Source organism: Limanda limanda, chromosome 3, assembly GCF_963576545.1.
Source record: "Limanda limanda chromosome 3, fLimLim1.1, whole genome shotgun sequence".
Taxonomy (NCBI): domain Eukaryota; kingdom Metazoa; phylum Chordata; class Actinopteri; order Pleuronectiformes; family Pleuronectidae; genus Limanda; species Limanda limanda.
The window spans coordinates 14,820,607-14,837,622 of record NC_083638.1 but is presented as its reverse complement, the minus strand read 5'-3'; the positions used below and the strand labels follow the sequence as shown (position 1 = coordinate 14,837,622).

Genomic DNA, 17,016 nt, shown 5'->3' with positions numbered 1-17,016 from the left:
ACTCACTGTAAATGACCGAAAAGCATTAACAGGTTTATTTTGTTTATAGTCAAAGTTAAATTTTAAAATGACACTGCATAAGATTAGATGACTCTGCCTAATACAAAGTAATTAGACTTCACTCAGCAAGTTGGTTGTCAAAACTGATAGGTACTTTTATTGTTTAACTGTTGTTAAGAAGGAAATTTACAGTCAACTCAAAGGACAGTCCAAAACTAAAACAAGTACTCCTTCAGTGTTTAGCTGATCATCCAAACATCTTAACCAGTTTGAAAATATATCCTCCCTTGTCAGTCAGATTTGAGTTTTCTTTTGATACACAATCTGAAGCATGACCATAAGATTCCAGCAAATAATAACAAAATAACTAGTGCAGATGTTATCAAGAACAATATGACATCTACAGAGTGGTAGGAGTACCAGGGCAGTCTGTAAGACTCCGTTCTCAGGTGAGCTGCACCTTTGTGTCTTATGACAAACTCTATCCAGAAGAGTGCAGTGTCCAGTGGTTTCATTGGCTGATCTCTGTGCAGCCTGGAGAGTCTCTGCATGTTCAGCCTGTAGGAGGGCTCAGTCAAAACTTCCTGTATTGCTTCTAGGAAGTTGTTGTGTTTGTCCACTGTGGCTAATGTAAGAATCTTAGCTCCTCCTCTCTCTTTCAGACGGAGCAGGTTGTCGTTCTGGTCAAAGTACAAAGGTAGACCCACAACTGGGACTCCGTGATAAATAGCCTCTTGAACTCCGTTTGTTCCCCCGTGTGAAACAAATAGTTTAATCTTTGGATGTCCTAGGAGGTCATTCTGTGGCATCCAGTCGACAAGTAAAGTGTTGTTGCCCAGAGTGGCCGGTCTGTCACCTTTATGCCTCCAGATGACTTTCTGAGGTAATTTAGCAAAAGCTGCAGCCATCTTGTTGGTCATGTCAGCAGGAAGTTCACTCACTAAAGTCCCCAGAGACATGATGATGACTCCATGTTCTCCAGAGCTCTGTACAAAATCCTCTAGGTGTTGAGGCAAAGGTTTTGCAGGGCTACAGTGAAACCCTCCCATGTAGACAACATTAGGCACAGTCGGACGTGGGAAATCAAACACAAAGTCAGTTCTCATCAACCAAATATCTGCATTAAGCACCAACTGTTTAAATTCATTTTCAGGCCCAAGATATTTGTCACATATCTTCTGGTATACCTTAACTGCAAAGTGGTAAAATATTTGATTGATAAGATATAAAATCATATTTTTAACTCTCTGAAAAAAGGTCATTTTATCATTATTGCCAGATCCTTTCATAGGAACATAGGATACGGGTGATGGAGCAAGAGCAAGTTGACCATCTAGAACTAGCAGCCAGCGAACATTAAAAACCAGAGGAAGGTTTAGATATTTGGCCAAAATGACTCCAGCTCCCAAAGCAGGGTCAGTGAGTACCAGGTCAAACTTGCTGCCCTCAATGTTTCTCATCAACTCTCGGTCATCTAGCAGTGTTGATACAAATTCCCCCACAACTTTGTGAATTTCAGAGAAGCAGCCTATCATTTCTCCAAACTTTATCAAGTGAAGTGTATCCAACTCAAATTGTATTGCCTTGGATAAGCAATTTGTGTAGAGCTCCTCATCCACGCCCCTCTCCACTTGGACTGTGACAGTGTTGTAATGGGAAGAGTTGTTTGGGATGTAAAAGCTTTTGCTTGAATGCACAACAGTGATATTGTGTCCTCTTGAGTGCAGGGCTTGAAGTAGAATATTCATGTTTAACCAATGGCTGCCTTCCCAGGGTAACACCAAGATGTTTCCAGCTTGACAGACTCCGGGAATCAGGATGAGCAGGAGCAAAGCCCTGCAGCAAGCGATCATTCTCATCTAAAATAAAAACAATGTAAAGTTAGTTAACCAAGGTTAAAACGATATCACTGCAAAAGAAATAAAGTCTGATCATTTCAAAGTTTGTTAACACAAATACTCGTAATAGAGTTGCAAGCCATCAATGACCAACCATTATTGTTATTTCTTCCATCTATCACATCCATTATCTATTCTGCCCTTTAGGGTCACAGACGGGTGCCTGAGCCAATCCCAGCTGATATAGGGTAGCAGGTGGGGTACACCTTTGACAGGTCTCCAGCGTATCACAGTGCCAACATACAGAGACAAACAACGAGTATCCCAATGGTCAATTGATAGTCACTGATCAACCTAATCACCAATGTGCTTGGACTGTGGGATGAAGCCGGAGCACCTGGAGAAAACCCACACATGCAAACACTTCACAGAAAAACTCCTGTCCACCTGGAATTCAAACTAGGGAGCTGCTTGCTGTGAGGCAACAGTGCTAACCACTGGACCCCTGTGCTGCTCTGTTATTTCTCACTTTTCTTATTTGTTTTCAAATCAAGTTTATTTATGAAGCACATTTTAAAAAACATCCAGGGTTGACCAACGTTCTGTACAATAGTAAGATCCATTAAAATAACAATTGAATGAGAGAAGATAACAATAAAGCCATAGAATAGTAAGAGCCACCGAGTAAGCTTGAGTCATCAATTCAAACCCTTTATACAAATAGACTTCATGCAAATAGACCACGTACAAATAAACTAACCGGGCTAAAAACAAGTAAGTATGCATATAAGTAGATAAGACTTAGTCAAGGGCAGTTATAAGCCCCGGGCAGCCACCGGTAACCAGTGAAGGGAGCGGAGGAGCTGTGTAGTGTGAGTGAATTGAGGTACTGTAGGTTTAAGACCAGTCGAGCTGCTGCATTCTGGATGAACTGCAGAGGTCGGACAGCACCAGCAGGTAGACCTGCGAGTTGCAATAGTCTTGTCCAAATCCAGAGGAGATCAGTGCAGTAGTGACAACCTTTAAATCATTTTAAGAAGAGTGGTATGGGGGAGTCTGTCTCTGCCTGTCTCTCTCTCTATCTCTGTCTCTGTCTGTCTCTCTGTCTGTCTCTCTCTCACACACACACACATACACAGAGGCGTGTGCTGAGCAAAAACCACAGGACAATGTTCAACAGGTAAAGAAAACCGTCCCATGTCGGACCACTCTCCTATGATAAAACAAAATGTTGATGTATAGTGACATCATCGTAAAAAGCTTCTGTTATTTATTTCCATTTTTAAGGCAAACCCTATGTAAACACATTTCAGAACAGGAGCTGGCAGTAGACACTCCTTCAGTCCTACTGTCATTCAATTGGAGCCAGTTATTTATTTTCTGGTGTTTCACATCTTGGAGCCAATCAAGAAGAGACCTAACAGAGACCTTACCCCTTTTTCTATCATTGCAACCCTTTACTTTCATCAGTTCAAAGTTTTCAATAATTTTTTCACAAAAAATACTCTTACTGTTACTCAACTCTCAATTCTTTTTGAGCTAAACAATCTGTGAACATGTTGAATTGATGTCTAGTCTAAGTGTATTCACAGAAATTTGCACAAATAATGTTTTTTGTTAGATTTTGTGTTAATTAAAACACTTTGTCAAATTGTCATTTTAGCTGCTTCCACCCCAGCATATAGCATGCTAGCAACATATACACATACTACATATTACATTCTTAGGGGTTCTTACTGTAGACTGCCGTATGTTGTTGCTGAATGTCCCACCTGAAGAATAACTGTGTGTCTTGGACAGGAGAAACCAGTCTGTATCCACCCACAAAAAGGGGAAGAGCTTAACTACATATTAGCCTGCACCTTAACCCAGAGTGATAATAATAATCATGATCATGAAATCTCCAACTTTTCCACATCGAAATGAATGTAATTGTAAGTGTTGTATTATGAAAACATTTGGCTATCGAAATAGTCAATAAAAAAATCCTATAGAGACACATATTGAGGACTGTATTGAGCACAGTGTTATGCTCATATAAAGGCCATTATAACCCTGGCATGTCACTTTAATATTTTTATATGAAGTTGGATGTTTAAATCAATTCCAGCCTATGGCTTAGATAATGTAAGAACTTAAGTCCTCAATATGTTGCAACACCGGGGAAAGAATTTATCCATTGTGGTGGAAATTGGTAAATAAACGTGGTTCTAAGACAAGCTGTGTTTGAAAGTGTAATTGCAAAGCTTTCTTCAGAAAGGATCACACAGTCAGGGGGGATCCTGAATGAGATGCAAAAGTGAAGTATCTGTGCGTATTTAGCGAACCTGACCACAAACAAGAGGTGGTTGAATGCAAAGGTACATTCATTTATTCCACTTAAAGAGGACCAACAGTTTACAGAGGTACAAAGCAGATGAGTAAGCAGTTTGAAATTTAAACAGGGTTTTATTTACTTCCAGCTAAAGCAGCATTGACACTGTACAGTATGTTCCTCCTTCTACCAAAAGTTAAAGTTCTCTTTATGTGGAGCTGAGGTTACAGATATCAAGGGCTTTCATATTCAAATTAAATCAGCATGTCAAACCATGAATAATTTTTTTTAAATAATGCACTAGCTAGTCTTTAAAAGAACACACACATCAAGCGTATAAAATGTTTTTATACACAGATTACTAAGTACGTGAAATAACAATATTGTAAGAATATTGAGATGACTTTATTCATCACTCATCATACAGGATGTGTTTCCTCTTGTGAATATAATAATTATCAACAAGTTAATTATTTAGATTTGTTGTTCAACTAGAATCAAACCAACCCAATGATTTTTTCAAATTGCCTTTACCTTCTGTTCTCAGACAACATTTAAAGCTTGAACACCTCATTAAGGCCACAAAACTGCATCATCAGCACAAGTTCAAGTCACAGTAGCATCACATCTACAGTGTGGTAGGAAAACCACTGCAGTCTGAATATCTGCAGAAATAAACTGCTGATTGGTAATGTACTCTCTTTTGTTTACAGGCAAAAATAGATGTTAACATTATAACATACACAGTGTTTCCCCTAGGTTTACAGCTTTTTTGGGGGGGGGGGGACAAACACGGACACAAAAACTTAAAGGAATCATGATGTTAATGTGTTTCTTTTAATGATTTTGAACTGTACATTGGATTTCGGCGCTGACAGGCTATTCTGTAGTGCTCAGACGTCATGTGTTTGTCCAGTTTGTCCCTTCTGTAGGACTGGAAGGGAGACTATAAATGGCCGGGTCTGGTTTCCTCTCACAACTGCCTGTTTATGCTGTCTACGTATTCGACAGAACATTCCTAAAACCAGTGGTGTATAAAGTACTTGAAAGCCATACTTGAGTAAAAGTACAGATATCTTTCTTGACAGTGACTCCGGTTAAAGTAAAAGTCACCCGTCAGAAAATGACTTGAGTTAAAGTCTTAGAGTGAGTTGCTCATATTAAATGTACTTAAGTATCAAAAGTATCTGGTGTTGAAATGTACTTAAGTATCAAAAGTAAAAGTACAAGTACCAAATTTTATTTCAACTGACTAAAAAATTATAACAACACTATATATATAATGTATAATTTTACAAATTTTGAACCCGAGATGCTGAGGTTAAAATAGTATTGGACAATCGATCTGAACTTCTAGCGACAACAAAGAATCAACACAACAGAATAAACAAGTGCCTCTTGATTCTACCTAAGAACAAGAATAGACCAAATTAACCTTTTGTGTCTATTAGCTGTATTTTGCATTTTAACTGCCTGGATGTTAACCTGCCTGTATACCTGCCCGCCAGCTTGTCCACGCATCTACATGTAAGCCTGTTTATTTATCATTAGACTATCTTCACTGAATGGGCCTGGGGTTGTGTTTGCATTTGTTTCCAGCAGGGTGACAATACACCTGTAGGGTATCTTGCCTGTAGGGACGACAAAGTGAAGACACTCTAAGTTGGGTTGAGTCAGCACAAAGGGCGTCTAAGGATTAATTTGGCAATATATAGATATATAATATCTTTGCAAAAATTATATTGGCATTATAGTGAGTGGAAAAAATGGGCCTGATTACCCAGGGTTCCATTTGGGAGGTCCATTAAATAAATGAATTGTGTGCGTGAATATGCAGTAGTAGTAGTCCATGACACAGTGTTTGTTTTTGGTTGTGTTGGCTGAAAGTTGTTTTTGCGTTTGCTTATATAATTGGTTGTGTTGTTTGTTTTTCCATCTCGACTTGTTTTAAATCTGTTTGTTTTGTTTACGTGGACGTGTAAGACTAAGTAGACACAGCCAACCAATGATAGTCTATTTGCCAACAGTTTTTGTTTAAACCAACTACTTCCAATATTTTCTTTAAGAAAAGTTAACCACTTGCTGCTTCGAGCTATGTATTTATGTGCAGATGTTGACACGAAGCAGGAAAGGGAAAACGAATGTGAATTGAAAAAGGAATACCTTCAAAAAATTATGTAAAGTCACCTAATAAAAGCCCTCAAAAAGCCAATTCATTTGCCTGAATAATAATCCTTACATTTCCAATAGGGCCACATGTCTGTCAGTGCCTGGGCCCTAATAATAAAGACTGAACCGAGCTCCTGCAGGAGCAAGAGAGCGAGAGAGAGGTCCGCCGTGCGTAAAGCTGCACGTTCCGCCAACCTCCGCTGCTCAAGTAACGAGCCAGTTTTGAGAATGTAAGAAGTAGAAAGCACAGCTATTTGTGCTCAAATGTAGCGAGTAAAAGTTAAAAGTCGTCAGGAAAATAAATACTCAAGTAAAGTACAGATATGTGAAAAATCTACTTAACTACTTAAGTACTTCCCACCACTGCCTAAAACCAAAAAGAAAACTGAAATAATCCCCAACTAATTCTCTATGAACTGTAATTTATCTATCTATCTATCTGGCTATCTATTTATTTATGCATGCATGTATATATGTATGTATGTAATGTATGTATTTACTGACTTCCATAAGTAACCTGGATTGCCGGAATCCGGAAACATTTTTGGATCCGGTACTTATGTTTATCTCGTCTACACGAAGCCCTTTCAGGAAAACACGGAAACGCTGCAGTGGAGTGGTTGAAGTCGCTGTAAAGACGTCATGGAGCCAGGGCCGGGTCTAGACAGGCATGTATGAGGGGGCAGCCACAAATCTTGAGGGGGCTTTGTGCTTTATTATATTATTATTATTATAAATTGGGATTTAGTTTGAGGGGGCACAACATTTATTTGAGGGGGCCAGGCCCCCTCTTGCCCCTGCCTAGACCCGGCCCTGCATGGAGCATGCGCTTAAAGTGAAATTGAAACTTCCGTCTATAATAAAAATCTTTTCACGACAGATTTGCCGGTTTTGAACAATGGTGCGATTAAAATAGATTAAATAGTGGTAGAAGGAAGTGACGAAGCGTGGTTAATAATGGTTCAGGCTGAGGTTGCGAGGCGAGGTGCGTTCACGGTTAAATGCAACAAGCGGAGAAAGCAGAATCGCGGGCTGACCGGCGCTGAGAAATGCGCGTCCCGTGAGAACAGCCAGGCGCCTGCGCGCTGGAGAACTGCGCGGCGCTTCGGCGTCCTGTGTAATACTTAAGTTATCAAGATCAGTCTCGTACAACCAGGGGGGGGTATTGCCCCTCTGACAGCCAAGCTGGGTCAGAACCTGTCATCCGGTGGTGACTGAGCAGATTCTTGTCTTCTCAATGCAGGTTTGTTAAGAGACAATTAGAGATCTTAAATCTTAAAAAAATCTAAACATGAATTTCTTTCATTTCAACATCTCTAGGTCCCACAAAATGTTGTCGCCATGGAAGCACTCACAAACAAACACACACACACACACACACACACACACACACACACACACACACACACACACACACACACACACACACACACACAGAGAGAGAGGCTGTGTAGAACTAAATGTAGCATATTGTGTGGCGTTGGACATCAGGTAACATACTGGTTGTGCACATCAAAATGTAAAACGGAATCTCAGTGGCAGAACTGCCCTTGTCGTGCTGCAGAGGAGATGCATGGGGGGGGGGGGGGGGGGGGCCGCTATCACAGACAGGCTATCCCTGTGAATACAAGGATGCTTGGAATAGGGGAGGGAAAGGTGGTGGTGGTATTCGGGGAAAATGAGGCGAGCTCTCTGAAGGAAGAGGAGGAGGAGGAGGAGGAGGAGGATGTGTTGTCTGTGCACAACTGGAGGCAGCAGGGATTGAAGCAGCATCTGTATGAGGCGAGAGAAAGAATCTGCACGGAATGGAGGAGAGCTAGAGCAGCACTGACGCTGTCATCAGGACACCTACCACTTCATCACTACCACTGGCGTTCTGGACTGCATGTTAATGGGAGAGACTCAGAGCAGGTATGTTTCCATGGCATGTTTTTACAGCATTTGCATGCTTTATTACGTGAAATATGTTTATTACCATGAAGATGGTGCAGATTATCAAGGTGAGCGTGTAGGATACTATGCTGTATATTAAAAGGTGTGTGATTTAGGTTATTTCGATTTGTTTGTTTGCTTTATATAGTTATTCACTGAGATCCATAGATGTGATTGAATCTAGATTTTCCAAAGGGGAGCAGAGATGTTTGATTTGAGATTTGAAGCCTTATCTTTAGGCATGTTTAAAGCTCGGATGATAACTCGGTGTACACAAAAGCTGCTGCCCCATTTAACATTTATTTTCCAGCTCTGTGATGCCCGAGGGACCAGTGGAGTGGATCCATTTCCAACCTCTGATATGATGCTGAGAGCAGGAGGGGCAGCCACCTTCCTCGCACTGCTGCTGCTGCTGCCGCTGCTGTGCTGCTGCCACCTGTGCCACTCACTGCGTAAGTGTCCCATGGACTGGGAACTGTCACTCTGGAACATAATGGGCTCAGTGTGACAGATGGGATAGTGGAAGATAAGTTGGATAGACAACGTATATGTTACCAAGAAACCAAGAGAGAAGATATAAAAATTTCCAGATGGACGGTGAAGAGTGAAGGTAGCTTGCTGAGTTACTCAAACAAAATGCACTGACTTACCTGATGTTCAGTGCGCCAATATGGTTTCCAGCAATTTATCCATACAAATATATATATATATACATATATATACATCTACTATAATTTTAATTGAAGTAATGGCCTGTTTAGCTCAGTCGCATGTCAGTAGCATCATATGCCCTTTGTTCATGCTACAGCCATTCAACTGATAGATTTATACTAAGTCCTTTAAACTTCATCTTTTAACCAGATGAATGATTCATTATGATAGTCATCAGACGACTGGATCTTAATTTATTTGAAAGCGAGCTGACAAACGTGAGCAGCACCTGAACAGCAGGTAATTACATATTGTCTATTAACCGCTAACCCCTTCATATCTTGAATTTCCCCTGAAAAAAAACAGAAACTCAATAACTGAAAATTTGCAAGGGAGATTTCTGCAACATTTATAATGCAGGATCATTAATGCAGAAATCCAGGGAGTTAATAATAAACTAATATAATGTTCAATCTATATTGGATAATGGTAGTGATGGGAGATTTGTGGCACTTTAAAATAATGAGCTTGCAAATATTCTTACATTCCCAGTCATATTTACAACTTAGATACTAAATATCTACGAATCAAATATTTGTAAGCATTCAAAAATACCAAAATGTCTGTAAAAACCATATAGGCAGAAACAACAAAAACTAGGGCTACGTTGTAGCACTAACGGGCCCGAGCACACGCGCGTTCCAAGTCTGTTGCGGTCGGGGAAGAGAGAACGTTGGATGAGCAAGCGCTCGTCTCCGCGTTGCATGTGTTTACGCGCTGTGGCAAGGATAAACGCTTCACTTCCTGTAGCCAGCAGGTGGCGCTGTGATTTTAAGTCATGTTGTCTCTGCAGATGTCTTCAGGTCGCGACTCTTGTCTTACATGTCTAGTTTGGACTTGATTGAACCAAATATGCCTGAGATACAGTAGCTCGTGTTTCGATGGCGTGTAATCAAACTTTGACGCCAGGCCACGGTCACATGGTATGAAGAAACGTTAAAATTCCAATAACTTTAGATCTCCATCTTGTTGTGAAGACACTCGTCTTAATTTGAAGTTGATCCGATGAAAGCTCTACGACAAGTACATCAAAGTAAAAATATGGATTATGGCCAAAATGGCCACTAAATCATAAATGGCGGACTTCCTGTTTGGTTTAGCATATGTATCCAAGAGACTTATTTCTTTGTCATGACAAGGCACATGTCCCTGTTGAATTTTGTAGATGTAGGCCAATCGTAGTGCCGGGGCTGCCCTTTAGGGGGCGCTAGTCAGTTATTTTGCCACGCCCATCTCTTAAACCCATCTGACAGTCTTCAGGGGGGGGCTGTTGATACACACATGTAGTTTGAGGGAGATGGAACCTTGTACACCGAAGTTATAACAATTTCGTGTGTCATGGCGAGTTGATGAACTTTGATGCTACGCCATTAATATGGCGTTTGACGAAAAGTCACAATTATCTTATATCTTCATTATCAATCCCTTAAGACCCATTCGCCACAGTTTGACATGGTTCCGCAAAGTGGATGAGGAGAAATACTTCCAAGTGTATGACGTACCAAAAACAAGACATTTCCTGCTGCCACCAGGGGGCGCTGTAATTTTAAGTCAGGATTTCTGTGTTGTTGTCATCAGGTCGCGACTCTTGTCTTATGTGTGTAGTTTGGACTCAATTGGACCAAATATGTCCGAGATACAGACGCCCGTGTTTTGATGGCGTTTAATCAAACTTTGACGCAACGCCACGGTCACACGCTCTGACGAAAAGTTGATTTTTTTGATAACTTTAGATCTCCATATTGTTTTGATGACACTCGTCTAAATTTTAAGTTGATCCGATGAAAGCTCTACGACAAGTACATCAAAGTAAAAACGTGGAATATTGCCAAAATGGCGACTAAATTCAAAATGGCGGACTTCCTGTTACGTTTTTCATAATGCTCCAAGAGGCTTTTTTGTGCGTCTGGTGACGATACACAACTGGGTATTTTTTTTGTGAGGATCGGTGAATGCTAAATGAGGGGCTTATCCGTAGGTGGCGCTATTGAGCTATTTTGCCACGCCTATTTCCAAATCCTACAGAATATGGCCATTTTCACACATTTCTAACTTCCTGCAAAGTTTAACAACTTTTTGAGCATGGGAAAGCCCTCAAAAAGCCAATTCATTTGTTCCTTTCAATTTCAATAGGGCCTCCCACCGGAGGTGCTTGGGCCCTAAATACAATGTGTGAACACTGCAATCATGGCCATGTGATGAGCTGTTAGATGTCTGGTGGGCAGGTACGGAACAGCAAGTATGGAGAGTTGTTAGTGCAGACACAGATAAACTGTGAAAACCCGCTGGAGAGGAACGAGGAGAGGAGCTGCTGTTGCCATGACAACGTGTATATATTAGTATGCATGAATGATTCCTGTATTTTTTCTCCTCTGCTTGATTTTATAGATTTCTATCTCTCTCCTCCTGTTAATTAATCGTATTCTTCTGCACCAGGGCAAAAGCAGGAAGCATTAACTAAAGTATCTTTCAATATATCTCAATGGTAAATATGAATTTGACGCAGCACTAGGCGTAAACTTCATTTCCACAGCTACTTTAAATGGGATTATTTCATTACCTAAAAGCACATTAGTTGTATCTCTGTTTTAATGTATATCTCACCTACATTGATCATTCTTTAAAACAGATTCATGTACAAGCCCACAGCTTGGTGATTGTGGAGGTAGAGCTGAAGAGATGATGAGTAGGCTGATTATGGGGTCATTGATTGAGGGTGTTGCATCCTTGTCCCTATTGATCCAGTCACACACACCCTAACAAGGGTGACACCATACATTTGCCGCAAGTGTTTTGGTAGATTTCCAGCCACATTCTTCCATCCATAAATTGGGTTTACAACCGTGTGGGTGAGTGATTTAAAGAGCATTATGAAAGATATTGTGTGTAATTCAAACTTGTAATCGATACTTTCTTCTAGGTATTGTAGCTCTGCCTCAGCAAGACAATGCATCAGTTTCATACTTTAACTCGAATTTAGATTCATCATACAATTAGCAATTAATGTTCTTTTTCACATTGACAAACCTCCAGTAGCTGCAAAAAACAGGGAACAACTAGGCCTGTCGCGATATGCAATAAATCAATTAATTGCGCGATAAATTAAAATGAGCGATAATTTTTTGCCGGCTGCAATAAATTCAGGGATTAAAGTTTTCCGTCGCTATGACGGATTTCCGTCAACTCCGCTCGCATAAGGCTAAAAACGAGATCGATGCAGATCCCATCCGGCAGTCGGCCGCGGCTGCCGGTGGACAGACTCTTGTCTCCGCGCTGCCCACGCCCCGCGTGCGTCAGGGCTCCCGTGCAGGTGTGGGAGGATCTCCTCGCGAGCCCTCTCCCAAGCGCTGGCTGGCCCCCGCCGGGCGCATTTCCTCCGTGGTGCGCCGCGACGGCTCCGGGTCGGCTTGGAAAGGCTCGGGGCGGGAGGAACGGAGACCACGGCGAGAAAGGTTTCACAAAAGCGTTCGGGGGGACGAAGGCGGGCGGAAGCCTGCCTGCGACAGCCCCAGCCGCGGAGACACGGGGGTCTCCGAGTGGTCCACCGAGTCCACCTCGGTACACCGAGGGTGTACTTGCATTATTATGCCATTATCATTATATAAGTTGAAAATGGTGTCAAAACGGCAATATTATCGCTTATCGCAATAATTTCTGGGGCAATTAATCGCACAGAAAAATGTGTTATCGTGACAGGCCTAGGAACAACAGTGTTGCTCTCCTCTCTCCTCTGTCAGGTTTGAAGCACTGGGCAGCATCACAGCTACTGGCTGAATTACGATTTCATAGCTAGAAGTTTTTACGTAACACGCATGGCATTAAACTTGTGTGTCTGTCTCTCAGACCCTTGCTGTTGGGTATTTTCCGATAAAAAATGTAACTTCAGTCCCACTGCATTTTTCTACAACACATTTCAGCCTCGAAAGCTCTTTACACATTTGCACAACAGTTCTATAACTGCGAAACTTTATAACACACTCCCAAACCTAATTTTGTGGAAATTGTGTAGAAGCCAGCAATCACAATGTACTTCCATTGGAAATATTTTTTTGTGGTTACTTTTACTCTTGTTATCCCAAGATCCACTTGTGATTAGTGATGTTTGTGGTGAATGAAGGAAGGGCATATGGTAAAGAGTAGACCAAATCCCTGCAACAATGTCTACAATCTAAACTCACACTACTATATTTTGTAGTAGTAGTTTATGGATATACTATATATATATATATATATATATATATATATATATTTATATATATATATATAGTAGTTCCCTGGGATTACTGCCTCTGGGTATATTATGAATACAAGACTGTGACAAGGCAGAATAAAATTAAAATTGGGCTGTAGATCATAGATGGCAATCAACTCATGTAAACAACACCAAACACTCTCCACTCACGACTGCTACTTTCAAAATCATCTTTCTTTTTGATAGTGGCTCCATTAAAGAGAATGAACTGCTGTAACTGATCTATCAGGAACCCTTATCCCATTGTACTTCATATTGAGTGGGTGTTTGGTTTGATTTCTGTGTCTCTCGAGACCAAAGCTTTACCACAGAGGACATATCCAGAAACTCTCGACATAAACTCTGCAGTAAGGTCAGAGAGGTGAATGCATCGCTGTTCTAGAGAAATAATAGAAACAGAGCTGGACAGTAAATGTGGTAATTATCCGCCATGGATAATTTGTTCTTCTGTTTCAGGGGTACCAAAGATCTCATTGTATGCTAAGGCAGAGGACAAGCTGTTTCGATACCTCTTTGGAAGCTACCAGAAATGGGTTCGTCCACTTGAATATCTAAACCAGACGATCTGTGTGAAGTTTGGACTGGCCATCTCCCAGCTAGTTGATGTGGTGAGGACACAAAAGCACTGATATGGTTTATGAATATGTGTCACTGAGGTTTTAACTTCATGGATGTAAAACCTAATAAGGCTGGAAGACAGAATGCTATTTAAATTATTGCTCAATAGAAATTTCCATATCGGCCACCTATTAAAGTTGATAATTAGGGCCCGAGCACTGATCAAAGGTCAGGGAGGTCCCTATTGTTATTGTAAGGATTATTATTCTTCTTATTATTATTATTATTCAGGCAAATGAATTGGCTTTTTGAGGGCTTTAACATGCTCAACTTCTTACCAAAATTTGCAGAAAGTTAGAAAGTGGTGAAAATTTACGTATTCTGAAGGAATTTTCAATGGGTGTCGCAAAATGGCTCAACGGTGCCCCCGAGACCCCTGGAACGTGTTCACATTGACCGGTCTTCACAAAAATCGATATTTGTTTTTGTCATTTTAGGATGAGAAAAACCAGCTGATGACAACCAATGTGTGGATGAAACAGGTAAGTATCAAAAACTGAAACAGCATATTATTGCACCATTGGGAACCTTTGGGTACAGTTCTTAGCGTGTCAGTGTTTCTTTATGGCCATGTAAATGCACTAACAACATCTGGCTTTTATGGATTTTTGAGGCAACCAGTTGGCCTCTCCTCGCCACCTTTTTAATCTAGCCGGATGGCCTTTAGCTAACACCTCCCATCCATATGAATCCTTTAGGCTATGCGCCCACGCACCTGCCTCCACAGGCCACATCCTTTCCACTGTCAGCCTTATTCATGGTCTTGGCTGTCATGCATTTTATGAATTATCCCCCTGGGCTATAGGCTGGGCTGGGCTGTTCAGGTCAGTTGCTCCCTTTCACAGTGATGAATTGCATCATGCAAAAAAAGGGGTGATGGAAGGGCAGTTGCCATAGAAACAGAAAGTCTGATTTTCTTTCCCTCTCCTTTTTTGTTAAGGAAACAAATAAAAAAAATGTTTCTTCCAATAAACTAATAAACTTGCTTGAGTATTCTGTCTCCGGGTACTCATCATGTTTATCATGTGTAACCCAAATCAGATACATTTGCTATGAGAGTTAGCCAAGCTAGCTGTTTCCAGTCTGTATATCAAGTTATAGTTTAGCTTCAGCTTTAGCATTCAAGGCTCAAGATGTTTATTGTCACTCCGGTTATAAAAGTATAATCACTTGAAAAACTTTTGCAGGGAAGCTCCATAGTAATAACAAATCAAGTTGTTAGGTAAATCATAAAAGAGCGAACAATAAGAAGAAGAAGATAAAATATACCGAATATTGAGGACACATGTAAGGAACAAATGTAATTCAGACATTAGATTGTTATCAGCCTTTTTCATCTAACTCTCAAGTGAGGAAATAGGACTCAAACTTACTCATTTTTTCCTGTGTGTGTATGAAGGAGTGGACTGACATGAAACTTAGATGGAACCCTGATGACTACCTGGGCATCAAAACTATCCGTGTCCCCTCTGACAGGCTGTGGCTGCCTGACGTGGTGCTCTACGATAAGTATGGAAAAATTATACAGATGTATATTTTATAGAATACCTTCCAAATTATTCACTAAAGTATGATACACTTTTAGAATGGCTCTGGTTCCGGAAGTAAATTTCCCAAATTATTTTCACCATTGACATTTAAGAAGAACTTGATTAAAAGAATTAAACAGTTGGCAAAAGCATTTATCTCTAAGAGGATTTTTTGGTCTTTAACAGCTCTGATGGGCGTTTTGAGGGAACTGTCACCAAAGCTGTTGTTAAGTATGATGGAACGATATCATGGACACCACCAGCCAATTACAAATCAGCCTGCTCCATTGACGTCACCTTCTTCCCATTTGACCTCCAGAACTGCTCCATGAAGTTCGGCTCCTGGACATATGATGGCTCCCAGGCGAGTCTCTCCTCAAAAGCATGTGTACATTACATTTAGCGTTAGTTAAGACCAGTCAGTGACATGACATTGTCCTCCTTATGTATCAGGTGGACATCATTATGGAGGACTTCCACGTAGACAAACAGGACTATTTTGACAACGGTGAATGGGAGATAGTAAAAGCCACAGGCAGCCGTGGTCTGAGGACAGATGGCTGCTCTTCCTACCCCACCATCACCTACTTCTTCATCATCCGCAGGTTGCCTCTTTTCTACACCCTCTTTCTCATCATCCCCTGCATCGGCCTGTCCTTTCTCACCATCCTTGTCTTCTACCTGCCCTCCAACTGCGGCGAGAAGATCTCCCTCTGCACCTCAGTGCTGGTGTCGCTCACTGTCTTCCTACTGGTCATCGAAGAGATCATCCCGTCCTCCTCCAAGGCCATCCCTCTCATCGGGGAGTACCTGGTGTTCACCATGATTTTCGTTACGCTGTCCATCATCATCACAGTCTTTGCCATCAACATCCATCACCGTTCCTCCTCCACACATCACGGCATGGCGCCCTGGGTGAGGAAGATTTTCCTGCATCGACTGCCTAAGCTGCTGTGCATGCGTGGCCATGTGGACCGTTATGCCACCGCCGGAGTGGTTGGGGCGGGAGGAGCTGTAGGTCTGGGTATGATGACGGATTCAGCACCTGGACTCACCCCCCTGCTCTACACGAGACGTCACCTTCAAGCAGCTTTAGATTCTATTCGCTACATAACCATGCATGTGGTCAAAGAAAATGAGGTCAGAGAGGTGAGTTTGTTGGATTTTGTGTAATTGTTCATCTGTGAATGATTGTCTTCATGGACAAATATTCACCCTGCACTGTTTGTTGCTCAGTTGCTTCATGTTTGTCCAGCGACTGACGTGTGCTTTATTTATCTGGTGCAGGTGGTACAGGACTGGAAGTTTGTAGCTCAGGTTCTGGATCGAATTTTTCTGTGGGCCTTCCTCCTGGTGTCGATCCTGGGTTCTGCCCTCCTCTTCATCCCAGTTATTTACAAATGGGCCAGCATCATTGTCCCTGACCATGTTGGAAGTTACCTCTAAGAACCACACATTGGAGCACAGCGACCACAAATGGATTTAAAGCACATTAACAGCCTACTGTGGATCTCCTGTGAGAGACTGAGATTACTGGTGTGATTCAGGCTTGTATACACACTCAACTGTGCCAGAGGTCAAGATGCAGATTTGAGGCCTCACTCGCAGCATACATCTCACAGAGACCTGTTTTTTTATTTTAGAGAGATAATG

At 41.5% G+C, this 17,016-nt stretch overlaps 2 protein-coding genes across 2 annotated transcripts; one reads left to right on the top strand and one right to left on the bottom strand.

Annotated features, from left to right (window-relative positions):
* Nucleotides 1-250: 250 nt before the first annotated feature.
* Nucleotides 251-11,778, bottom strand: LOC132998641 (UDP-glucuronosyltransferase 2C1-like). Its single transcript, XM_061068367.1, has 2 exons — nt 11,735-11,778; nt 251-1,836 (listed from the first exon to the last, which is right to left on the bottom strand). Exons 1-2 carry the CDS (start codon nt 11,776-11,778, stop codon nt 291-293), a joined length of 1,590 nt encoding a protein of 529 aa, XP_060924350.1. The 3' UTR covers nt 251-290.
* Nucleotides 8,615-16,809, top strand: chrna5 (cholinergic receptor, nicotinic, alpha 5). Its single transcript, XM_061068368.1, has 7 exons — nt 8,615-8,705; nt 13,673-13,824; nt 14,272-14,316; nt 15,234-15,343; nt 15,550-15,727; nt 15,817-16,512; nt 16,651-16,809. Exons 1-7 carry the CDS (start codon nt 8,615-8,617, stop codon nt 16,807-16,809), a joined length of 1,431 nt encoding a protein of 476 aa, XP_060924351.1.
* Nucleotides 16,810-17,016: the final 207 nt, after the last annotated feature.